Below are 20,206 nucleotides of genomic sequence, written 5' to 3'. Positions count from 1 at the left end.
TTCAACTAGTCATTTCTTCTCCCTTCTAGTCTCTTCTTCTTCTTCTTTTTTTTTTTTAATTTTTTTTTATAAATATATATATAGAATCATATATACTTCTTTGTCTTTTTATTTTTTATTTTTTTATTTTTCTTAAAAAAAAATTTTAAGAAGAAGAGAGACCTTATAAAAATTTTCGACCGAACTCCAAGGGGTTATTTTTAAAAAATCTCCACTTTTCTACCTTACACACATTGGCTAAAAGAAAGAACACATTTTCTCCGAGGATCAAATCAAGGTTCTAAGGATAATTTCGATAAAAAGGTCGGCTTGAAAGGCTCAAACGGTTCAAAGAAGGCCCAAATCATATCCCAAATCACTCACTACTTAATACTTCGTATCATAAATTTCCTAAGGTGAGTTCTAAAACCGAACATAGCATCATCTAGCACAAATTAATTCCAAATTTAAAATACAAAACATTCAACCAAAGCAATGCACAAAGTGTGACCTAGCAATAATTCGTTTCTAAGTTCCATTGAATCGAAAGCTAAACAAACATCTAATCCTTATCATACAAAACAAGCAATCTCATCATCAAACATTGATCATCTCTCATCATCATAAATCATCGATGCATTCGACTCGAACAAATTCTTTTTTATATTCTGGAAGAAACGATAAAAGCAATAAAAACAAATAAAACCTAATGCATGCAAACTAAAACAAATAAGCACAAAAACATGTTTTTCACCCCCAAACTTAAAATTTCTGTTGCCCTCAACGAAATTAGCACAAAGTTTAAGGATAGAAAACACCTGATTTAGTCGGAGTCGATGTGATCGGGGTGCTCCTCCCTCGCTCTCTCACGCTCTTCCTCATCGGAAAGCTCGGGTACGGGCTCAAGAATGGGTGCCGGTAAAGGTGCCGGCTCGATGCAATCGGGCGTCCCGCATCCCAAGTGTTGGACAATAGCTTGTAGCATTTTGCTCGACCACCGTTGAAGTGCCTCCACCGTATTGACTTTATGCTCGACGGTAGTCAACCGTTTCCTCGCAAGTATCATTCCGCGCTCCATCTTCTTTCGGAATCGTCGATCGGCATGGGAGCTTGAGGCTTCGGGCTCGTCTCGGGCTTGAAGAGCGGCTTGTGGCTCGTCATGGGTGGCTTCTTTGAATTGCGAGGCCGCAAAATCGGCAATCGGCTTCCGGATGTTGAGCTCGATATCATTTGGTAGCTTGGGGACCCTCTCTCTCTTGCACAACCCCGTGACGAGACTAGGGAGAAGATTCCATTTGTATTGTCGCGCATGGAAACCCAAAGTTGATCGTGCATAATTGACCCGATATCGACCGCCTGCCCCATGATGATGTGGTAGGCGAGAGCACAACGTTCGTGGTTGATCCGACTAAAAGAGGTAGTCGGGATCACATTGGCGCAAATGAACGTCAACCAAGCCCTGCCTTCATAGTTGATACTCTTCCAACTGAGCTCGTACGTCCCCTTGTCCGGGTATTCAATGCATCTTGGATGTCCATCACTCAACACTTCACCAATTTGCTCTTTGGTGACTGCATCTCTCATCTCGCCCCATCGTTGATTAAAGTATGGGAATCTGTAGTATTGGTTGATATCGGCCGCTTTCCACGTGACATGTACTTTTCGTACTACACTTGTGTCACGAAATGGAGGCTTGAGGGCCAACGTGTTAGCATAAAACTCCCGGATGATTGAGAAATTGTAAATTGGCTCCGGTTCACACAACTTTTGCCACCCTCTTCGTATAATTTCTTGATTAAGGTTGGCGAAGTGTGACAAGGTGATTGTCAAGGCTCGCTCCGTGATAACGGTCTTATTAACTTGTTTATCGAATAGAGCCGCGGCGCCATCGATGGTAAAGGCGTCCTTTTCGGGGTGAGGAATCGTCGTTTTGGTGGCACCTTTCTTGCCATTTCCCTTCCCTTTGGAAGATGATGCTTCGCCCGTGCGGCCTCTATTGTTGGATGACATAATTGGGAGAACTTTCGGAATGGATTTGGTGAGAATTGGACGAGAATCGACCCCCAAATTTGGTTGGATCAATTGTCGAACACCTTGTGGGCGTGCCTTGAAAGAGTATATTTTGAAGAATTTGGTTCGATTCTCTAGCCTCCCTGTCAATACCAACAAAAGAAAAGACTTCAAGAATTTGTGATCGAATTTTGTGCGTGAAATTTGTGAATTTTGGAAGAGAAATTCGAAAAAATTCGAAAATTGTGTGTGGGGATTTGAGAGAATGAAATAGGAGGGTTTAGGAAATAATGGGGGAGAAAATATAATTTTTGAAAATTTTAAACGTCCAATCTTTCATTCGGACGGCCGTCCCAGTTTTTGTTCTATTTTTCGGACGACCGTCCGACATTTAGTCTTCCGTCACTGGTTTGGGGACGGCCGTCCCGGTTTTGTGCCTTGTTTTCGGCCGGTCGTCCGAGCTTGTTTCCTTACTGGTCGTGGGACGGCCGTCCCACATTTATACCTATTTTTCGGACGACCGTCCTACAGGCAGAGCTGCAGATTGTGGCCTTCTGTTTCCTAGACGGCCATCTGGCATTTTGCTTGTAATTTCGGACGGCGGTCTGGACTCCGTGACCATGTTTTCGACCCTGAAAATTAAAATTCAAATAAATTAATTAGAGTGCATGCCTATGAAAATAACAATGAAACAAAAAAATAAAGAAAAATACGAAAAACAATAAAGCTCAGGTTGCTTCCCGAGAAGCGTTAAGTTTAAAGTCTTCAGCCGGACGTTGCTTCTTTATTTTCAAGCAAAAGTGACCGAAGTCACTTGGCAATCTTCACTCGCTTCCCAATACGGTTTGAGCCGGCTATGATTCACGTTGAACGTACGATTTGAATCTCGCTCCTTTATTTTGACTACCTCGTGAGGAAGAATTTCTTGGACAATAAACGACCTCGACCACTTTGATTTGCACTTCCTTGGAAATAACCAAAGACGGGATTTGCACAATAACACCAATTGTCCTTTGTGCAATTCCTTTTTGATTTTATCCTTACGACCCCAATATCTTGACTCATCCTTCTCTCTTTCTCGTGGCTTGCTCGATTCCTTGGGTGGCAATATCTTCCTTGCACTTTTATCGTCGTTGAGACCACAACTCGAATGGCTTTCTCTCGGAGGAGTTGAAACTGAGTCCATGAACTAAACTTGAACCTTCCGATTCTCGCTTCCGCCATCATCTCCAGCACTCAAAGATGCTTTCCATTGTCCAAGATCAAAACATCAAATTTTTCATGATTTGTAAAATCCATTAACTTAATAGCAAAACAATCATTATTATCACATGCATTTTTATTAGCACTAAAAACATTGAATTTGATTGTTTGATCATGCACCGTCATTGTAAGATCACCACTAGCACAATCAATTAGCGTTTTCGACGTGGCTAAAAACGGCCTTTCTACGATAAGAGGTATATCCCTATCCTCATCTATATCAAGTACAACGAAATCAACAGGGAAGATAAATTTATAATTATTAACTTTCACTAGCACATTCTCTAACATACCTTTTGGGTAAACTAAAGATCTATCAGCTAATTGAAGAGTTATAGCCGTCGGTTCAATTTCTCTTAACTCAAGATTTTTAAAAGTAGAATAAGGCATAAGATTAATGCTATCGCCTAAATCAATGAGCGATCTAAAATTTGTACCTCCTATAGTACAAAGAATAGTAAACTTACCTGGATCGCCGAGTTTTTGTGGAAGACGCTGAGTAAGAATTGCATTAATTTGCTACGTGAGTTGGATCATCTCGTTCCCTTGCAATTTCTTACCTTTCGTCACGAGGTCCTTGAGGAATTTCACCCACTTTGGCATCTTTTTAAGTGCTTCAATGAAAGGAATATTTATGCGAATTTCCTTCAACTTGTCCAAAAATCTTTGATATTCGGCATCGAGCTTCTTCTTTATAAACTTTTGAGGATAAGGAATTAGAGGGATTTGTGAAGGCACCGTTGATGGTGGCTCTTCATGAGTTGATTCTTTTTCCTCATTCACTTTCGGCTTCTCGATTACCGTGTTTCTCTTCTCTTTTCGTGGGGCTTCCTCCAATTGCTTACCGTTCTTCAAGGTGACTGCTTGGCACGTCTCGACCTCGATCTTTTTCGTTAGCAATTGTTGGATATGGGATTGGTTCCACCCATTCAGTTACAGTGACTTGCGGCTTTATTTGAATTTCTTCCCTTTTCTCGATCTTGACATCGATAGCTTGGAACGTCTCGAACTTTTACTCTCGAGGATCTTCCGTATTCAATGGCAATGCTCCCGCCAGACGGTTCTCTTGATTCACAACGAATTGAGCAAATTGATTCTCCAAATTCCGCAACGAGGCTTGGGTAGCAGTCATGAATTGGGCCAATATCTCCTCCATGTTTGATTTTTGGGCCGGTGGATTGTTGCCTTGATAGCTTTGTTGAGGAGGGGCTTGATTTTGGAATTGACCTTGAGGTCTTTGATATCCTTGGCCTTGTTGATTTTCTCCATATTGCCGTTGTGATCTCCACCCTTGATTTTGGAATTGACGAGGCGCGTTATTAACGTAGTTGAGCGATTTCACATCTTGTTGGAATTGGAGTGTGTAATGATTTCCGCCGCAAATTTCACAACATGGAGAATCGACGGCTTGGACTTGTTGTGGTGGATTTGCTTTGATGTGCTGTAGAAGGAGTTGATTTTGTTGAGCAATTTGGGTCACTTGAGCTTGAAGGACCGTAATTGCGTCTAACTCCAACACTCCTGGAACTTTCTTGGCTCCACTAACCGTCCTCTTGCTTGACTTGGAAAACCGATTTTGTGCAATTTGATCCAACATAATAAATGCTTCCGGTATTGATTGACTCATAAAATTACCTCCGGTTGATGCATCTAAAACGGTTCGTGCATTCTCGTTAATACCTTGGTAGAAGATGTGGATTTGCCGCCATTGTTCGACTCCATGTGTTGGACACTGCTTCAAAAGGGTCTTAAATCTCTCCCATGCCTCGTATAATTGCTCGCCTTGCTCTTGCACAAAATTATGAATTTCTCGTTGGATTCTCTCGTTCTTCTCGGGTGAGCTGTAAACTTTCATGAAAAGGTTGAGGAGTTGAGGCCACGACGAGATAGAGTGGGGGGCTTGGGACATCAACCACTGGCGAGCTCTTCATTGTAAGGAGTGCTTGAAGAGAATTAATTGACAATGTGAAGATGGGAATCACAGGTATCTAGAAAATTGACAATGTGAAGATGGGGATCTTCACCCGCCAATCCACTAATAGCCCGTTATTTTGGAACACCGTCAAGAGGCCTTGCTTGATCTCAAAATTGTGCGCCTCAATGGGTGGATATTGGATGCTCGGGCGGAATCCGTCGAGAGTTGGGATTATGTAATCTTGAAGTGCCCGTGGCGTAGCTGCTGGTTGTAATGCAAGTTGAGGGGGTGGTTATTGGATGTGAATTCCATTCGCATCGAGTAAATGACCATCTGCGTCTTTGCGTTCTTCGTCTGCCATTATATTGTTTGCGCGTTGACGTCTCCTAGCGGCTCGAAAAGTACGTTCGATTTCGGGATCAAACGGTTCTCTACCAAGATCGAGTCTCCTGCGCATACACATTACCTAAAACAAAATTAAAACAAAAATTGAATGGGTGAATCGTGAAAATTGTTCAAATCTAGAGCTAGAATAAAATAAATAATTAAAATATTCCCCGACAACGGCGCCAAAAACATGTTGGTGGTAGTACCTACACGCAAGTGCACGTATCGTACAAGTAATAAAGTGGATTTTTAAGTCCAAGTATCGATCCCACAAAGAATATTTAATTATCTAATCCTAGACGTTAAATTCTACCAATTATTATCAAGTTCACCCTACACAGTCGACTTTAGAGAAATAGCTAAATTAAACTAAACTAATAAGCAAATTAAAAGGGCAAAAACGAGAAAGCGATTTAAACACGAAGATTAATCAAAGTAGACAAGCCTAGGATTTTATTCTCCCCCTCATGTGATTATTACTCCCCAAATTCCTTCAATTATGCAAGTAATTAACCCGGATTATTAACCTGGGACGCTAAATTAATCATAACCCGCTTTCGCGTGTATTACGATTCTAATACCCTAGATTCAATTATTGTATTCCTACGTAATTAATTCTAGAACATAGCATTAAACACAAATCTCAATAATGGCTACCTAAGAGATTAACTATATTCCTATGTTAATACCACATAAGCTCTTCTACCACAGTTCTAATTATTAACCCGATCTTCCGATTCATGCGATTAACAATAACATAAAAGCGCATAAAGTGGCCAGTTTCATGAACTTAATAAAACAAGTAGAAGAAATAATCCGGAATTAAAACATGCATAAAATCATAGAAAAGGGTTCATAAATCCCACATAGGGTTCCAAATAAAATCCTAGAAATAAGAAAATTAGCTACTCATGATTAAAGAAAAAAATAAAATAAATCATAAACGATAAATCTTTGCTTGGAGTCTTTGAATTCTTCGTCTTCGTTATTGGTTTGTTGCTCTTGAAATTGCGTAAAGGATTGATCCCCAATTGTGTGCTTGGTTTGGTCTTATATAGGGTGAAAAACTTGGGGAAGAAGGCAGTAGTTTCCTTGTGCAATTAAAATCCCTTAACTGCGTTGCCTCGTGGTCTCGGACGGCCGTCCCACATTTTGAATTAAAACTCGGACGGCCGTCCGAGCTTTAAATCTTCATATTTTGGTTTTTTTCACTTTTGGCCCATATTTTCTCCAAAATTGCAGTTTTTACCCCATACTTTTCTAATTCTTCAATTTATACCTAAAATACAATAAATCAACTTTTTAAGCGCCAATTATCATTAAAACACAACAAAAGCTCAAATAAAAAGGTACGATAAAGTGTAAAAATATACACTTAACACTCAACTTAATAAAATATTAAAATAAGCTAAACAATTGCTTAATAGTCATCCAACTACTGTTAACAAGATGAGTTATGTTGGAAAAAATGAAGGAGATAGTGACTTTAATTTGTATTTTTTTATTCTGAAGTATTTCTAAATACTAAAATTCACATATATTTTCCGTAAACTAAAGGTGGGGGTAAGATTGTAATCAAGGACGAAACCAAGAAATTTGATTAGAGGGGGTCAGGTTTTTATGAAATGATACAACATAAAGAGATTAAATTTTTTGGGGGTTCGGGGGCATCGCCCGAATGTTTTTAGAGTAATTCATAAAAAAATAAGCAAAAATAAGTAATATTTATTTATTTTATGTAAAATGTATGATAAAAAAATAAAGCAAAAATAAGTAATATTTTATTTATTTTATGTAAAATGTATGATAACAATAATATTTTATATTAAATAATATGTATGAAAAAATATATAAATATACATAAAAAAGAATAGAGAAAAAATAAAAACATTTAAGGGTCAAAACTTATATATACATAAGATTGGGGATGTCAAAACATATATCTTTAAAATATTACTAAAAATTAAATATATATATATATATATATATATATATATATATATATATATATATATATATATAGATAGTGGAGGGTCTACAGCCCCCTCCCGCCCCGCTTATGTTGCGCCCCTATTGTAATTGCTCAATAAAACATTACAAAACTAAAGTCTTTACATTTTTATAAGTTTGACAAAAGAATATAGAGAGATATTTGATACATTTCGTAATTGAGTGATGTGTTTGCAATATACCCATAATTTAGGGGAGTAAAGTGAACTTTACCCTGTATATTTTATGAATTATTTTTATTTTTCTAATCACCCATAATTTTGTGGAAGTAGTAAGTAAATACTTACGCATAATAATAATAATAATAATAATAATAATAATAATAATAATAATAATAATAATAATAATAATAATAATAATAATAACAATAACAATAACAATAACAATAACAATAACAATAACAATAACAATAACAACAATAACAATAACAATAACAATAACAATAACAATAACAATAACAATAACAACAACAACAATAACAATAACAATAACAATAACAACAATAACAATAACAATAATAATAACAATAACAATAATAATAATAATAATAATAATAATAATAATAATAATAATAATAATAATAATAATAATAATAATAATAATAATAATAATAATAATAATAATAATAATAATAATAATAATAATAATAATAATAATAATAATAATAATAATAATAATAATAATAATAATAATAATAATAATAATAATAATAATAATAATAATAATAATAATAATAATAATAATAATAATAATAATAATAATAATAATAATAATAATAATAATAATAATAATAATAATAATAATGTCAAATTCATAGGATATGTAATAACATTATTATCTTCAACATGTTTAGGGTAAATTGAGGGTATAGTAGTAACCAATTCAGTCAAAGTTCATTAAATAGGACGCATTTTGCAACACAAATCAATTTAAACTGGAACGGAATTGAACTGCTTTTTGCATAACTTTTTAGTATGGTTGGCAATCGGGTTATGTGACTCGAGTTTGGGTCGACTCATGATCATATCATATATTATCGAACTTTGTTACTGTACCTCAAATTTATATACCATCAGGCCTCATTAGTATATCGGGCCCATTACTATATAAATGTAATGAGTAAAAAAATTTATAAAAACATGTGATAAATAAAATTTACCCATTGAATCCAACCCAAAAAACCCTAAACAATCTTTGCAAGTAATAAGGTCCACTAACATAGTAAAATTTAATAATGTACTATTATTCCTATTTCATATAAAATAGTAAAATTTAATGAAGTATTATTCCTATTTTATGTAAGTATTAGTTTTTTTTAAATCTTACATATTAAGATTTATAAACCAAATAAATACATTAAGATTTAATAAATCGAATTTCTATCTTTATCTCTAAAGATTTGAGATATATTGATGAAAAATAGGAGATTGATAATTGTTGGAAATTATTGTTAGACAATTAGTAGACAAAAAATATTAGAAATAAATAATTACAGAAGTACTATTAGGGTAGGTATCTTCACGGTTTAGTTTCAATTTTGATAATTGTTACAAATTATAGTTAGAAATTAGTAGAAAAAAAATATTAAAAATAAATAATTACAGAAATACCATTAGAGTTTTTTTAGAGTTACCCAGCGTTTCTTTCTTTTATATATAAGATGTTTTATATTCTCAAATATCGTTGATAAATTTCAGCAATTAAATTTCGATTGGTATTTTGTATTTGATTCATATTTTACTTATTGCCACCGCCACCACTTAATTCCTTTTATTTATGCAAAATAAAATAATCTTTTATGGTTTTAACTTGTATGTTGAGTCATAATATTAAAATAATAAATATATTATATATTTTATTATTAACCTAATCGGTCGGGCCTTATGCGGGCTAAACCATGGTAGGCTCAAACTCGACTTATAAATAAATCGGCTTCAGTAAAATGGCTCAAACTCGGCTCAGCTCACTAAAAAGTAGGTTCGACTCAAATATAATCGAGCCGAAGCTTCGGTAGGCCCGACTCAATTGCCGGTCCTACTTTTTAGTAGGGGTGGAAATCGGACGGAATGGATTGAAATGAATTTTTTGGAAAATTTTCATTTTTTATGGAAGTAAAAAATGGGTTCTAATTTCCGTTCCAAAAATTTTCGAAATGCAAAAATTCGTTCCTATTTCGGAACGCCTAGGAATCAGCAGAATTTAGGAAATTTTCGGAAATTAAATTAGTTTATAATTTCTTGTTCCAAATTCTTATATAACGGGACTTCACAATATAATTCTATTTTTTTTTTTTCAATTTTTTGCAGGAAAATGCAAAAATTAAAAAAAAAAAAAGGGACAAATGTAGGAACTATAATTGAAACAAAGTTTTTTTATAAGGAAAAATGAAACTGGTATGAATTAATCTTTTCTAAGGATATATATATATTTTTATTTTTTTGAGAATTTCTAAGGATATAATTTACTTGACCCTTCGGTATTCATATTTTTCATATAAGGCGAATTTCTGGTACAAATTAATCTTTTATAAGGTTATAATTTACATGGCCCTTCAATATTCATATTTTTCATATATAATATAACATAAGCTATATTATTGGATTACAAAATATATCATAAAATTATATTATATATTTCGAAAATCAATCGAAACACTCGAAAACTAAAATGGGATCGGACATCGGAATTTTCAATAATTTTATATACAAATCTGATTCCATTCCAAATAAATTAGGATAAATTTGGAAATCGGAACTTCTGAAATTGAAATATACGGTTTCAAATTCGAATATTTTCGATTTGAAATTGGCAGAATTCGAAAATTCAATTCCGATTTCCACCTCTACATTGTTAGACTAATTTATTGACTTGGATTTTAATTTTCATTTGCATTTTCAGAAATATTGGGGACAAATTTGCATTTGTTCCTATTTTATATTCCTCAGAGTACTAAAAGGGGAAATTAGGGCTAAACATTTCATGAGTAAAATTTGAACAAAATAGATTGCTGCTTCGTCAAGAAATCTCAGCCCCTCAAAACCCCTCTTCTTTCTCTCTCTACTGTTTTGAGCACGTGTTTACCATGGTGTCGAGCTGTAAGTTCTCTGTCATTTCTCCAGATAAAAAACCCATTCACAATTTATTGTTGATTCGAATTTTGTGTAAAACATGCTTTATTTTTGTTGCTGTATATTTTTATGTTGTTTCTGTTATTGAATTTGTGTATAAATACACAAATTGGTGTTTTGTGTATTTTTTTTTATAATAATTGATGTGCGTTAAGAGAAATAAATAAGTTGGTTGTGATATGATGAAGCTTATGTAAATGTAGACTTGTTCTTGCTTATTTAATTCGTCAATTTTTTTTGCAGGTATGCTCTGTTGTAAATAGCATAAGCTTCAATTAAGAGGTTTAAAAAATCGAAGCAGATGGAAATAATCGAATCCATTGATAATCTGCAAGTGCAGGATCCGCCCGGTGAAGATTTCTCTTCAGCCGATTTGGAGTGGGTCAAGTTTGGAACCGCCGAGCGATGCGATGATGTGGCGCTTATTCCTTACGATCGAGTTGATGCCTTTATAATAGGAGAGTGTTCCTGTGTCGAATGCCCGACTAGGTTCCACATCGAGAGGGGAAGAAAACGAGCCAGGGGAAGCTTGAAGCAGTACAAAAACGACGAGTATTTGGAGTACAGGATGTAAGTAGTGAATCCCGTATTTCTATTTTTGTTTACCCTCTCTAGTCAACTATATCGGTTCGTTACAGAATAATCGTTTCAACGCTTGATTTTTTGTCTTACTTTCATTCGATGTGTTGTATTATTTTTCCATCTGCTTCAATTTTGAAATATCTTAATTAAAGTTATGCTATTACCAGTGCCACACGCACTTAGGCCTCGTTTGGTTGGGGAGACTAGCCGTGAATAATTAATAATTGGACTTTGTTTGATGTTTTGTGTACCGAATAACTTCTCAGGTTGACCCGAAAATATCATGTTATCATGGATTATCTTGTCTTTTAGGGCCCCGTTTGGTTGCCAAGATAAGCCATGATTATCAAAATAGTTGGACTTAATTTGATGTTTGGTATCCCCAATAAATTGCCGGGTCGACCCGCCAAAATTATATAATCATGGCTTATCTTGCCTTCTAGTGAGTTTTATTTGTTGAACGTTTCAAGCTCCAATAAAATAATTGGGTCTCATTAGATTATTTAATCTTATCTTGTCAACCAAACGGGCCCTAGGGATTTTTTTTTTATTGGACCTTCTATGGTTTCATTAGATCATTTAATCCTATCTTGGCAACCAAACGAGGCCTTAGTTCTGCTGCAGCTTCTAAATATACTTTCCGTCCCTTTGCAATGGATGAAAATAGAAAGAAAAAAAAGACTGATATTGCAAATAAACTCTCATGAAGGTATTGGTGTTCGTTTGGTCCCGAAAATTACGGAGAGGGCGGAGGCATATTACCGAGCAGAAGGTACCGTCTAAACACGCGTAATCGTGCAGCTATACCTCAATCAATGCGTGGATGCACATGCCATTTTGTCGTAAAGCGTTTGTACGCACGCCCTTCTCTTGCACTTCTCATATACAACGATAGGCGCCACGTTAATAAATCCGGTTTTATTTGTCACGGGCCCTTAGATAAAGACGCAATAGGACCCGGTGCCAAGAATATTCCGTACGTTTGCAGTGAGGTACAACAGCAAACAATGTCGATGATATATCTAGGTATTCCCGAGGAGAATGTTCTAGAAAAACACATCGAAGGGATCGAAAGGTACGGTGGGTCCGATGCGAAAGTTAAAAGCTTGGCTTGTCAGTATGTGCAGAAGCTCGGTATGATAATTAAACGGTCCACTCATGAGTTGGATTTGGATGATCAAGCGAGCGTTCGGTTATGGGTTGAGAGAAACAAGAAGTCGATTTTCTTTTATCGGGATTCCTCGGAAAGTGAGCCTTTTATTTTGGGTGTACAAACTGAGTGGCAGTTGCAGCAGATGACCCGTTTTGGCCATCGTAGTGTCGTGGCAGTTGATTCAACTTTTGGGATCAAGAAACTAAAGGTACAAAAAAAAAAAAAACCCATGATTTTCTTTTTTCCTTTTTTTTTTGTGTGTGTATAATGCCGATAAAAGTTATAATTTTGGTACAAATGCAGTACCCGTTGTGCACACTTCTTGTATTTGACTCGAGACAACATGCCCTCCCGGTTGCTTGGATTATTACACGTAGTGTTGCAAAGGCAGATGTTGCTAAATGGATGAAATCCTTACTCGACCGAGTTCACTCGGTTGACCCTGGATGGAAAGCCAATGGGTTTTTAATTGATGATGCTGCGGCTGAGATCGAGCCCATCAGGTAGAAATATGTTTTTTTTTTCCTTAATCCCCCTTTTTTATTCGGCGCTTTTACAGCTCGTTGATTTGTGTTTTTGGCTTATTTTTTTTTAGGGAGATATTCTCTTGCCCTGTACTGTTTTCCCTTTGGCGTGTTCGTAGATCGTGGCTAAGACACATTGTTAAGAAATGCACTAATGTCGAAGTTCAGAGGGAGATGTTTAAACGCCTCGGCCAAATAGTGTACAATATCTGGGGTGGGGCGGATCTTGCTGTTTCTCTTGAAGAACTTTCGCTCGATTTTGTTGACCAGACTTCGTTTATGCAATACTTCATGGATTCTTGGGTGCCTAAAATTGGTGAGATGATTCTTTTCTGTTACTGTATTTGCCTTCATTTTTTTATATAATTGTAATTGGGGTGGAAATCAGATCGGATAGGAATTATCACTTTCGTAAAAGTTTCAAATATTTTTCGGAAGTGGAGAAACTATTTTTTGAAATCGGAATGAAAAGCTTGTTGCAAAATCGGAAATAATCGATCGGAATCGGCGGAATTCGGAAATTCCATATTTTTAGTCACATATATAAAATATATAATAGTATTGATATTTGAAGTGTTTTTCAGGAATTAAAATCGGATCGGAATATGTATTCCAATTCCGTTAAAGAAAATCGGAAATTGGAATGAAAAAAGCTTGTTACAAAATCGGAAATTTTTGGATTGGAACCAGCGGAGTTTGGGATTTCTCCATTTTTTAGTCCCCTATAATATAAAATATATAATAATATTGATATCATAAGTGTAGTTTTCAAAAAAATGAAATTCTGAATCTTCAGAAATTAAAATTCAAATCGAAAATTGGAATCTATCATATATATTCAAATTCCGCTCCAAGAAAAATATCAGAAAAATCGGTATCTGGAATGAGAAAATATTGTTCCTTACTCGGAGGAATTCCGTTCTATTTCTGATTTAAATTCTTGCATGGTGCAGAAATGTGGCTAACGTCAATGAGGACTCTCCCACTCGCAAGCCAAGAATCTTCTGGAGCAATCGAAGCCTATCACGTGAAGCTCAAAACGAAACTATACGACGACTCACATCTCGGTTCTCTCCAAAGGGTTGACTGGTTAGTACACAAGTTGACCACCGAGCTGCACTCAAGCTACTGGCTCGACCGATACGCAGACGAAAGCGATTCGTTTCTAAACGTGAAGGAAGAGTACATTGCCTCCACTTCTTGGCACCGAGCCCTTCAAATCCCGGAAGATTCCGTTTCGTTCAACCGGGACCCACTCTTCGCTAGGGTCGTCAGTCAGAAAGACAGATGTCTAAGTCGGGTGGTTTGGAATCCTGGTTCGGAATTCGCGCACTGCGATTGCGAGTGGTCTTTGCAGGGGAACCTATGCAAGCATGTTATTAAGGTTAACATGACGTGCGATAATCTTGACTCGCACAAATCTTCAATGTCGTTTCAGTCGCTGAAGAATATTCTGATGGATCTTTGGAAGAAACCGGTGGATGATTCGGTGGGGTTGGATATCTCGATGGCGTGGACTCATCAAATGCTTGACCAAGTTGAGAAGCTCGTTCGGTTGAATAAGTGCGATGATATCGGCCTTGTTGTGAAAGATATGCCTTTGAAATGGGTTGCGAAGAAACACAGAACAACGTGTGGAAGGCAGTTATCGAGCGTTATTACTTCTCCGTCTAGAACGAAGAATAATAGAAATAATTCTTCGGCGCCTAAAAAGAGTAGGAAGAGGAAGAGGGTGTCTCGTTTGAGATAGATAGGTAACCTTTTTTCGTCTTGTGTATATATAGGAGGAAACTGTTGAGGGCCCGTTTAATGTTGGGATATTTATTGAACCTTGGATTTGTCTGTTCGAATCCCCGTGTGGAAGTGGTCTGGATTCGAGCTGGTTATTACTTGAAGTTCAATATCCCAAGAAAAACGAGCATCAAGCTGATTCAGCTTTTCCGTTTTTAAAGACGTGATTTAGTGAGATTTTTCTGCTCGACATGGCGCACCGAACCGGTAGGGAAATAGAAACAGATTCATCCCAACCTCTGATTTTGATTTTGATTTAGATTTATTATAGCATGTACATGTACGAACTTTTTTTTTGCTTTCTTTCTGGTATTATATTATTTTATTTTGGTAAAATAATGTATGTTTTGCCCTCTTCGGCACTTTGATCTGCAAGGTACAGACGAGTCAGTCATATATATTTCGAAATTTTGCCTTAATCCCGCTTTGCACTCTTGAAATGTAGTATTTTGGCATTTTGAATCCTTGAAAAATATTAATAGCACTATGCACTCTTGAAATACAACACCTGGATGAAATATTGGAACTAAATGAGCGTAAATTCAATTTTTGATTTATATTTTTTTATTTCCGGGATGCAAAAAGAATAAAAAAAAAAAAGCGTACAAAATGCAAAAAGAGAAAAATAATCACAATGAATTACTAAAAAGAAACTATAATTTCTTACAAAATAAAAAAAAATTCTCACTAAATTATTCGACTGATGGATCTTGGATTGTTATTAGTAAAAATATTTGGTAGAAAACGTAAGAAGAAAATATATTTTTTTTAAATAACTTGATAACAAATAGTTTAAGGATTTTTGTTCCTTTTGATTTGATTTTGGGGAAACTACAAATAAATCCCTAATCCAAAACTCAAAACACAGATCAGTTCCTAGGTAGTTTCTCCAAGCAAATCAGTCCCTACTCACGCGCCTAACATGCAGATCAGTCGCTAACAAAATGTTCAAATACTAAAATACCCTTTACTTTATACTAATTTTACATAACTTCTTTTCAACTTCCAACGCGCCGTTTGTGTTACTCGCTCTTTGCCAGTTACATTTCAAAAATTAAACAACAAGAAAGAAGCTAAAAAGGCGGAGAAAAAAACCACCCTTCAGTTTATACCCATTTTCAGACATAGAAACAGAGAAGAAACAGAGAAAAAACGAAGAACAAAGAAACAACAAAGAAGGAAGAAACAACGAAGCACGAAGAATCAACAAAACGCAGAAAAATAATAAAGCGAAAGGAAAAATAAAAATAAACAAACCCATTTCTAGACAATGGTGAAGCAGGGTAACAATGTTTGATTTTTTATTTTATTTTTTCATTTTTTTTTAAACGGACCCATTTGGGTGTTGCTTAAGCTTGCAAAAAGGTTTATTTGTTGTAGAATTGCATGATTTTGAACATATCAACTCATGGGTATTTAGCCTCGACTTTATTCGGTTTCCCCTAATCATTAAATCGGTTCCAATATCTGTTGTTCTGTTGTTTGGGTTTGCAAAGATCATTTATTTGTTGTCGAATTTCATGATTTTGTAACAGTTTTCTCATGGGTATTATTCTTAGTTGACTTTAGCATGTCCCCAAAGCATTTTGAGTCCTAACAAGGGTTTCATATAGGATATGAGAAAGAGGCTTATTGTATTTTTCGTACTGGTTGTATAGTATGTGTCATGCGCAGTAATGATATTAATAGTGCATTTAGATGGTATTAACACAGGGTACTCGAAGTACTGTCCCGAAAGCATTTAGTCCTAACAAATGTATATGTCATATAATAATGGTATTCCTCTTGACTTCGGACGGTATTAACACAGGGTACTGGAAGTATAATCTTTGATGGTTCTGTAGTATGTGTCGTATGCCACAATAATATTGCTAGTGCCTTTGAATGGCATTGCTAGTGACTTTGGATGGTATTGACACATGATACTGGAAGTATAAGTTTGATGATTTTGTAGTATGTGTCATATGCCACAATAGTATTACTAGTGCCTTTGAATGGCATTGCTAGTGACTTTGGATGGTATTGACACATTGTACTGGAAGTATAATGTTTGATGGTTCTGTAGTATGTGTCATATGCCACAATAGTATTACTAGTGCCTTTGAATGGTATTGCTAGTGACTTTGGATGGTATTGACATATGTTACTAGAAGTATAATGTTTGATGGTCCTGTAGTATATGTCATATGCCACAATAGTATTGCTAGTGCCATTGAATGGTATTGCTCGTGCATTCGAATAGTATCGACAAAGGGTACTGGAAGTATAATGTTTGATTGTAATGTAGTATGTGTCATATGCAACAATGGTATTGCTAGTGCATTCGAATAGTATCGACAAAGGGTACTGGAAGTATAATGTTTGATTGTAATGTAGTATGTGTCATATATATGCAACAATGGTATTGCTAGTGCATTTGGATGGTACTGAACGAAATTACTGGAAGTACTAGTAGTGGAACTTTATAGTACGTTGTATTTGTTATAATTGTAGTTTTATGTGTATGTAATTGCAGGAATTGGAAGCTAAAGATGAAAGAGATGTAGCGTTATTGTAAAAAAACTGGGAGTGGAAGTGTTTTGGGGTTTTTGTGTCTTTTTGTAATTAATGAACATATGAATGTGTTTTTGTGTCATAAACAATCTGTCATTTTGTTGTAGAGCTAATAATACATTTGATTAGCTCTACTCGTACTTTTCCATTGTATACATTGTACTATATGTTTCAATGAAATGTACTTACCTTTTGAACACATGGTACTTTATTTTGCGATTAATTAGTTTGTATAAAGAATATAAGCGTACCATAAAAATGAGCAACAAATACTTTCTAGTCTATTCGAAGATACCTTGTCAACACTAGACTTGTACTTACTTGATGAACAAAGCGTACTTCACATGTGTATTCACGAAAAACTTACCATAATCGATATTGATCGACTCCCACATTGTCTCCATTCATTCTTAATAGTCTTAAAATGAAGAGTTTTGTCTTAAAATGCGATCATATGGATGCATTGGCCCCACAATAATATATAGAGTGTAACAATACTATATGAATGGCAAACATATACTTTATCAGTGAACAAAGCGTACTATAGTCACGAATCACTTGTACTTCACATGTGTATTCATTGTACTTACTTGATGAACAAAGCGTACTATATTGACGAATAACCCAAACTTTATCAGCTTATACATTGTACTTAGTTGGTGAACAAAGCGTACTATAGTCACGAATCACTTGTACTTCACATGTGTATTCATTGTACTTACTTGATGAACAAAGCGTACTATATTCACGAATAACCCGGACTTTACCAGCTTATACATTGTACTTATTTGGTGAACAAAGCGTACTATATTCACGAATAACTCGAACTTTACCAGCTTATACATTTACTTATTTGGTGAACAAAGCGTACTATATTCACGAATAACCCTAACTTTACCAGCTTATACATTGTACTCTTATGTTCACTAATTAAACAACAGTGCATAGGTTTTACATAGCATGTAGACTGCAAATATTACTAGATTCAACACTATCAAACTATGAACTACTCCACCTTCAGAATTGCAATTCTTCACTTCACTTTCTTGATGGACTTGGTTCATCGACGCACTTGTAGCTTCATTTTCTTCACGATTGGAGTTGGAAAAAGTTTTCCCAACTTCAAATGGTTCACACCAATGGGAGTAGCCATGGTGTGGGCAACAGTAAAATAACCTTCCGGGATTCAAAATAGTTTTTGAAACCATGATTATTGTTTTCTTCCCACAATCAAGACGCTTGCATTTCCCTTTTTTGTATTTTAACCCACTCATTTGAGTGGTGCTACTCGAAGAAGCCATGAATTAGAAACAAATGAGCCTATGTGTCATTTATGCTCATATTATGACTTGACTACTTTTGACAATAAGCAACGGCTATATTAGTTTGTAACGGTCATAAATTGAGTAAGTCATACCATCCTATCTCATAGATAATACCATGGGTAAATAAAATCAGTACATTTATACCGACAATGATAAACCATCAACCAACATAAGACATACCATCATATCCCATAGATAATAAATACCATGCGTAAATCAAATCAGTACCTTTATACTGAAAATGATAAACCATCAAGCAACAACAAGCATACCATCCTATCTCATATCCAATACCATGTGTTAATAAAAATAGTACCATTAGACTGAAAATGATAAACCATCAATGAACAGAGTACATAATACATAGTACATAGTTCATGTACTTAAATGATCGATTCTTAGCAATAGAATAGTTTTTCAACATATGCCTAAAATCATTAGGATCTTTAAAAAACTGATTCTCCCCACGGATGCAATGTCTCCATGCATCAATTGAATTTCCAAGCGGATTACCCTCGATTTCCATCGATTGATCGCCGCTTTTGGTTTAAAAAAAATTAAAAAATGGATTACTATAGAGTGGAATCCAAATAACAATGTACATGAAAATATCATAACAATGCACTGGTTCCATACTATCTTCTCCATTATATAATACTAAGTTTTCCCACAAATAGTACCAAGTTTACCTATCACCCATACTATCCGAATAATGGTTACGTACTGTCTTCCTATTATATTATACTATGTTTTCCCACCAACAGTACCAAATTTACCTTTCACGCATACTATTCAGATGAAGATTACGTACTATCTTCCCCATTATATGATACTGTGTTTTCCCACCAACAGTACCAAATTTACCTATCACGCATACTATACGAATAACGATTACGTACTGTAAGTACCATACGTCCATACCATATTTATATTAGCATGATACTATATTACGTGCCATATTTTATACTATGTATCACAATAATTAACAACCATAGAGAAATGCATTTCAGCAGTACATAAAAAGATGGAGACCTACCTAGGGACTGATCTGCATGTCAGACGCGTGAATAGGGACTGATTTGCTTGGAGAAACTACCTAGGGACTGATCTGTGTTTTGAGTTTTGGATTAGGGATTTATTTGTAGCTTCCCCTTTGATTTTTGTAAAATATTTTTTGGCGACAAAAAGAAAATTAAATATATTGATAAGATGTATTTTATTTTTGCACATTGTAGTTTCAAAACAACTTATGAATATAAAAAAAATATTCGACATTGGCATCCTAAAAAAAAACCACTGAAAATATTAAATTCTCTTCATTAGCTTTAAAAATCTACGTGGGGTGCATTATGAATGGTTTATTGTATTTTAAGGGTTCAAAGTGCTATTAATTTTTTTTGAGGGTGCAAAATGCCAAAATGCTATATTTGAAGGGTGCAAAGTGGGATTAAGCCTCGAATGCCAAATAAATGGATCGACAAATTACTAATTTTTTGAAAATTCTTTCTTCCTCCCTCATATTTTCAATGGTTTAAATTACGGCCATCCCTGAGGTAAGGTATAATTACAAAAAAGATCTCTCTTGT

General features: G+C 35.2%; 1 protein-coding gene across 1 annotated transcript; it reads left to right on the top strand.

Moving 5' to 3' along the window:
- Positions 1-10,221: 10,221 nt before the first annotated feature.
- On the top strand, positions 10,222-15,078 carry LOC105973238 (SWIM zinc finger family protein). The gene is made up of 6 exons (XM_012998257.2): positions 10,222-10,659; positions 10,936-11,262; positions 11,984-12,635; positions 12,731-12,930; positions 13,023-13,267; positions 13,905-15,078. The coding sequence occupies exons 2-6, from the start codon at positions 10,994-10,996 to the stop codon at positions 14,699-14,701; spliced, it is 2,163 nt and encodes a 720-aa protein (XP_012853711.1). The 5' UTR covers positions 10,222-10,659; positions 10,936-10,993; the 3' UTR covers positions 14,702-15,078.
- Positions 15,079-20,206: the final 5,128 nt, after the last annotated feature.

This window comes from Erythranthe guttata, chromosome 8 (assembly GCF_056151865.1).
Source record: "Erythranthe guttata isolate IM_541 chromosome 8, IM_541, whole genome shotgun sequence".
NCBI lineage: Eukaryota > Viridiplantae > Streptophyta > Magnoliopsida > Lamiales > Phrymaceae > Erythranthe > Erythranthe guttata.
This window is presented reverse-complemented; position numbering and strand designations above follow the sequence as displayed.

Coding starts and splice junctions, on each gene's coding strand:
- LOC105973238 (XM_012998257.2), top strand. CDS start 10,994: ATGGAAATAATCGAATCCATTGATAATCTGCAAGTGCAGGATCCGCCC. Junction 11,263..11,983: donor GAGTATTTGGAGTACAGGAT/GTAAGTAGTGAA, acceptor ACTCTCATGAAG/GTATTGGTGTTCGTTTGGTC. Junction 12,931..13,022: donor GCTGAGATCGAGCCCATCAG/GTAGAAATATGT, acceptor ATTTTTTTTTAG/GGAGATATTCTCTTGCCCTG.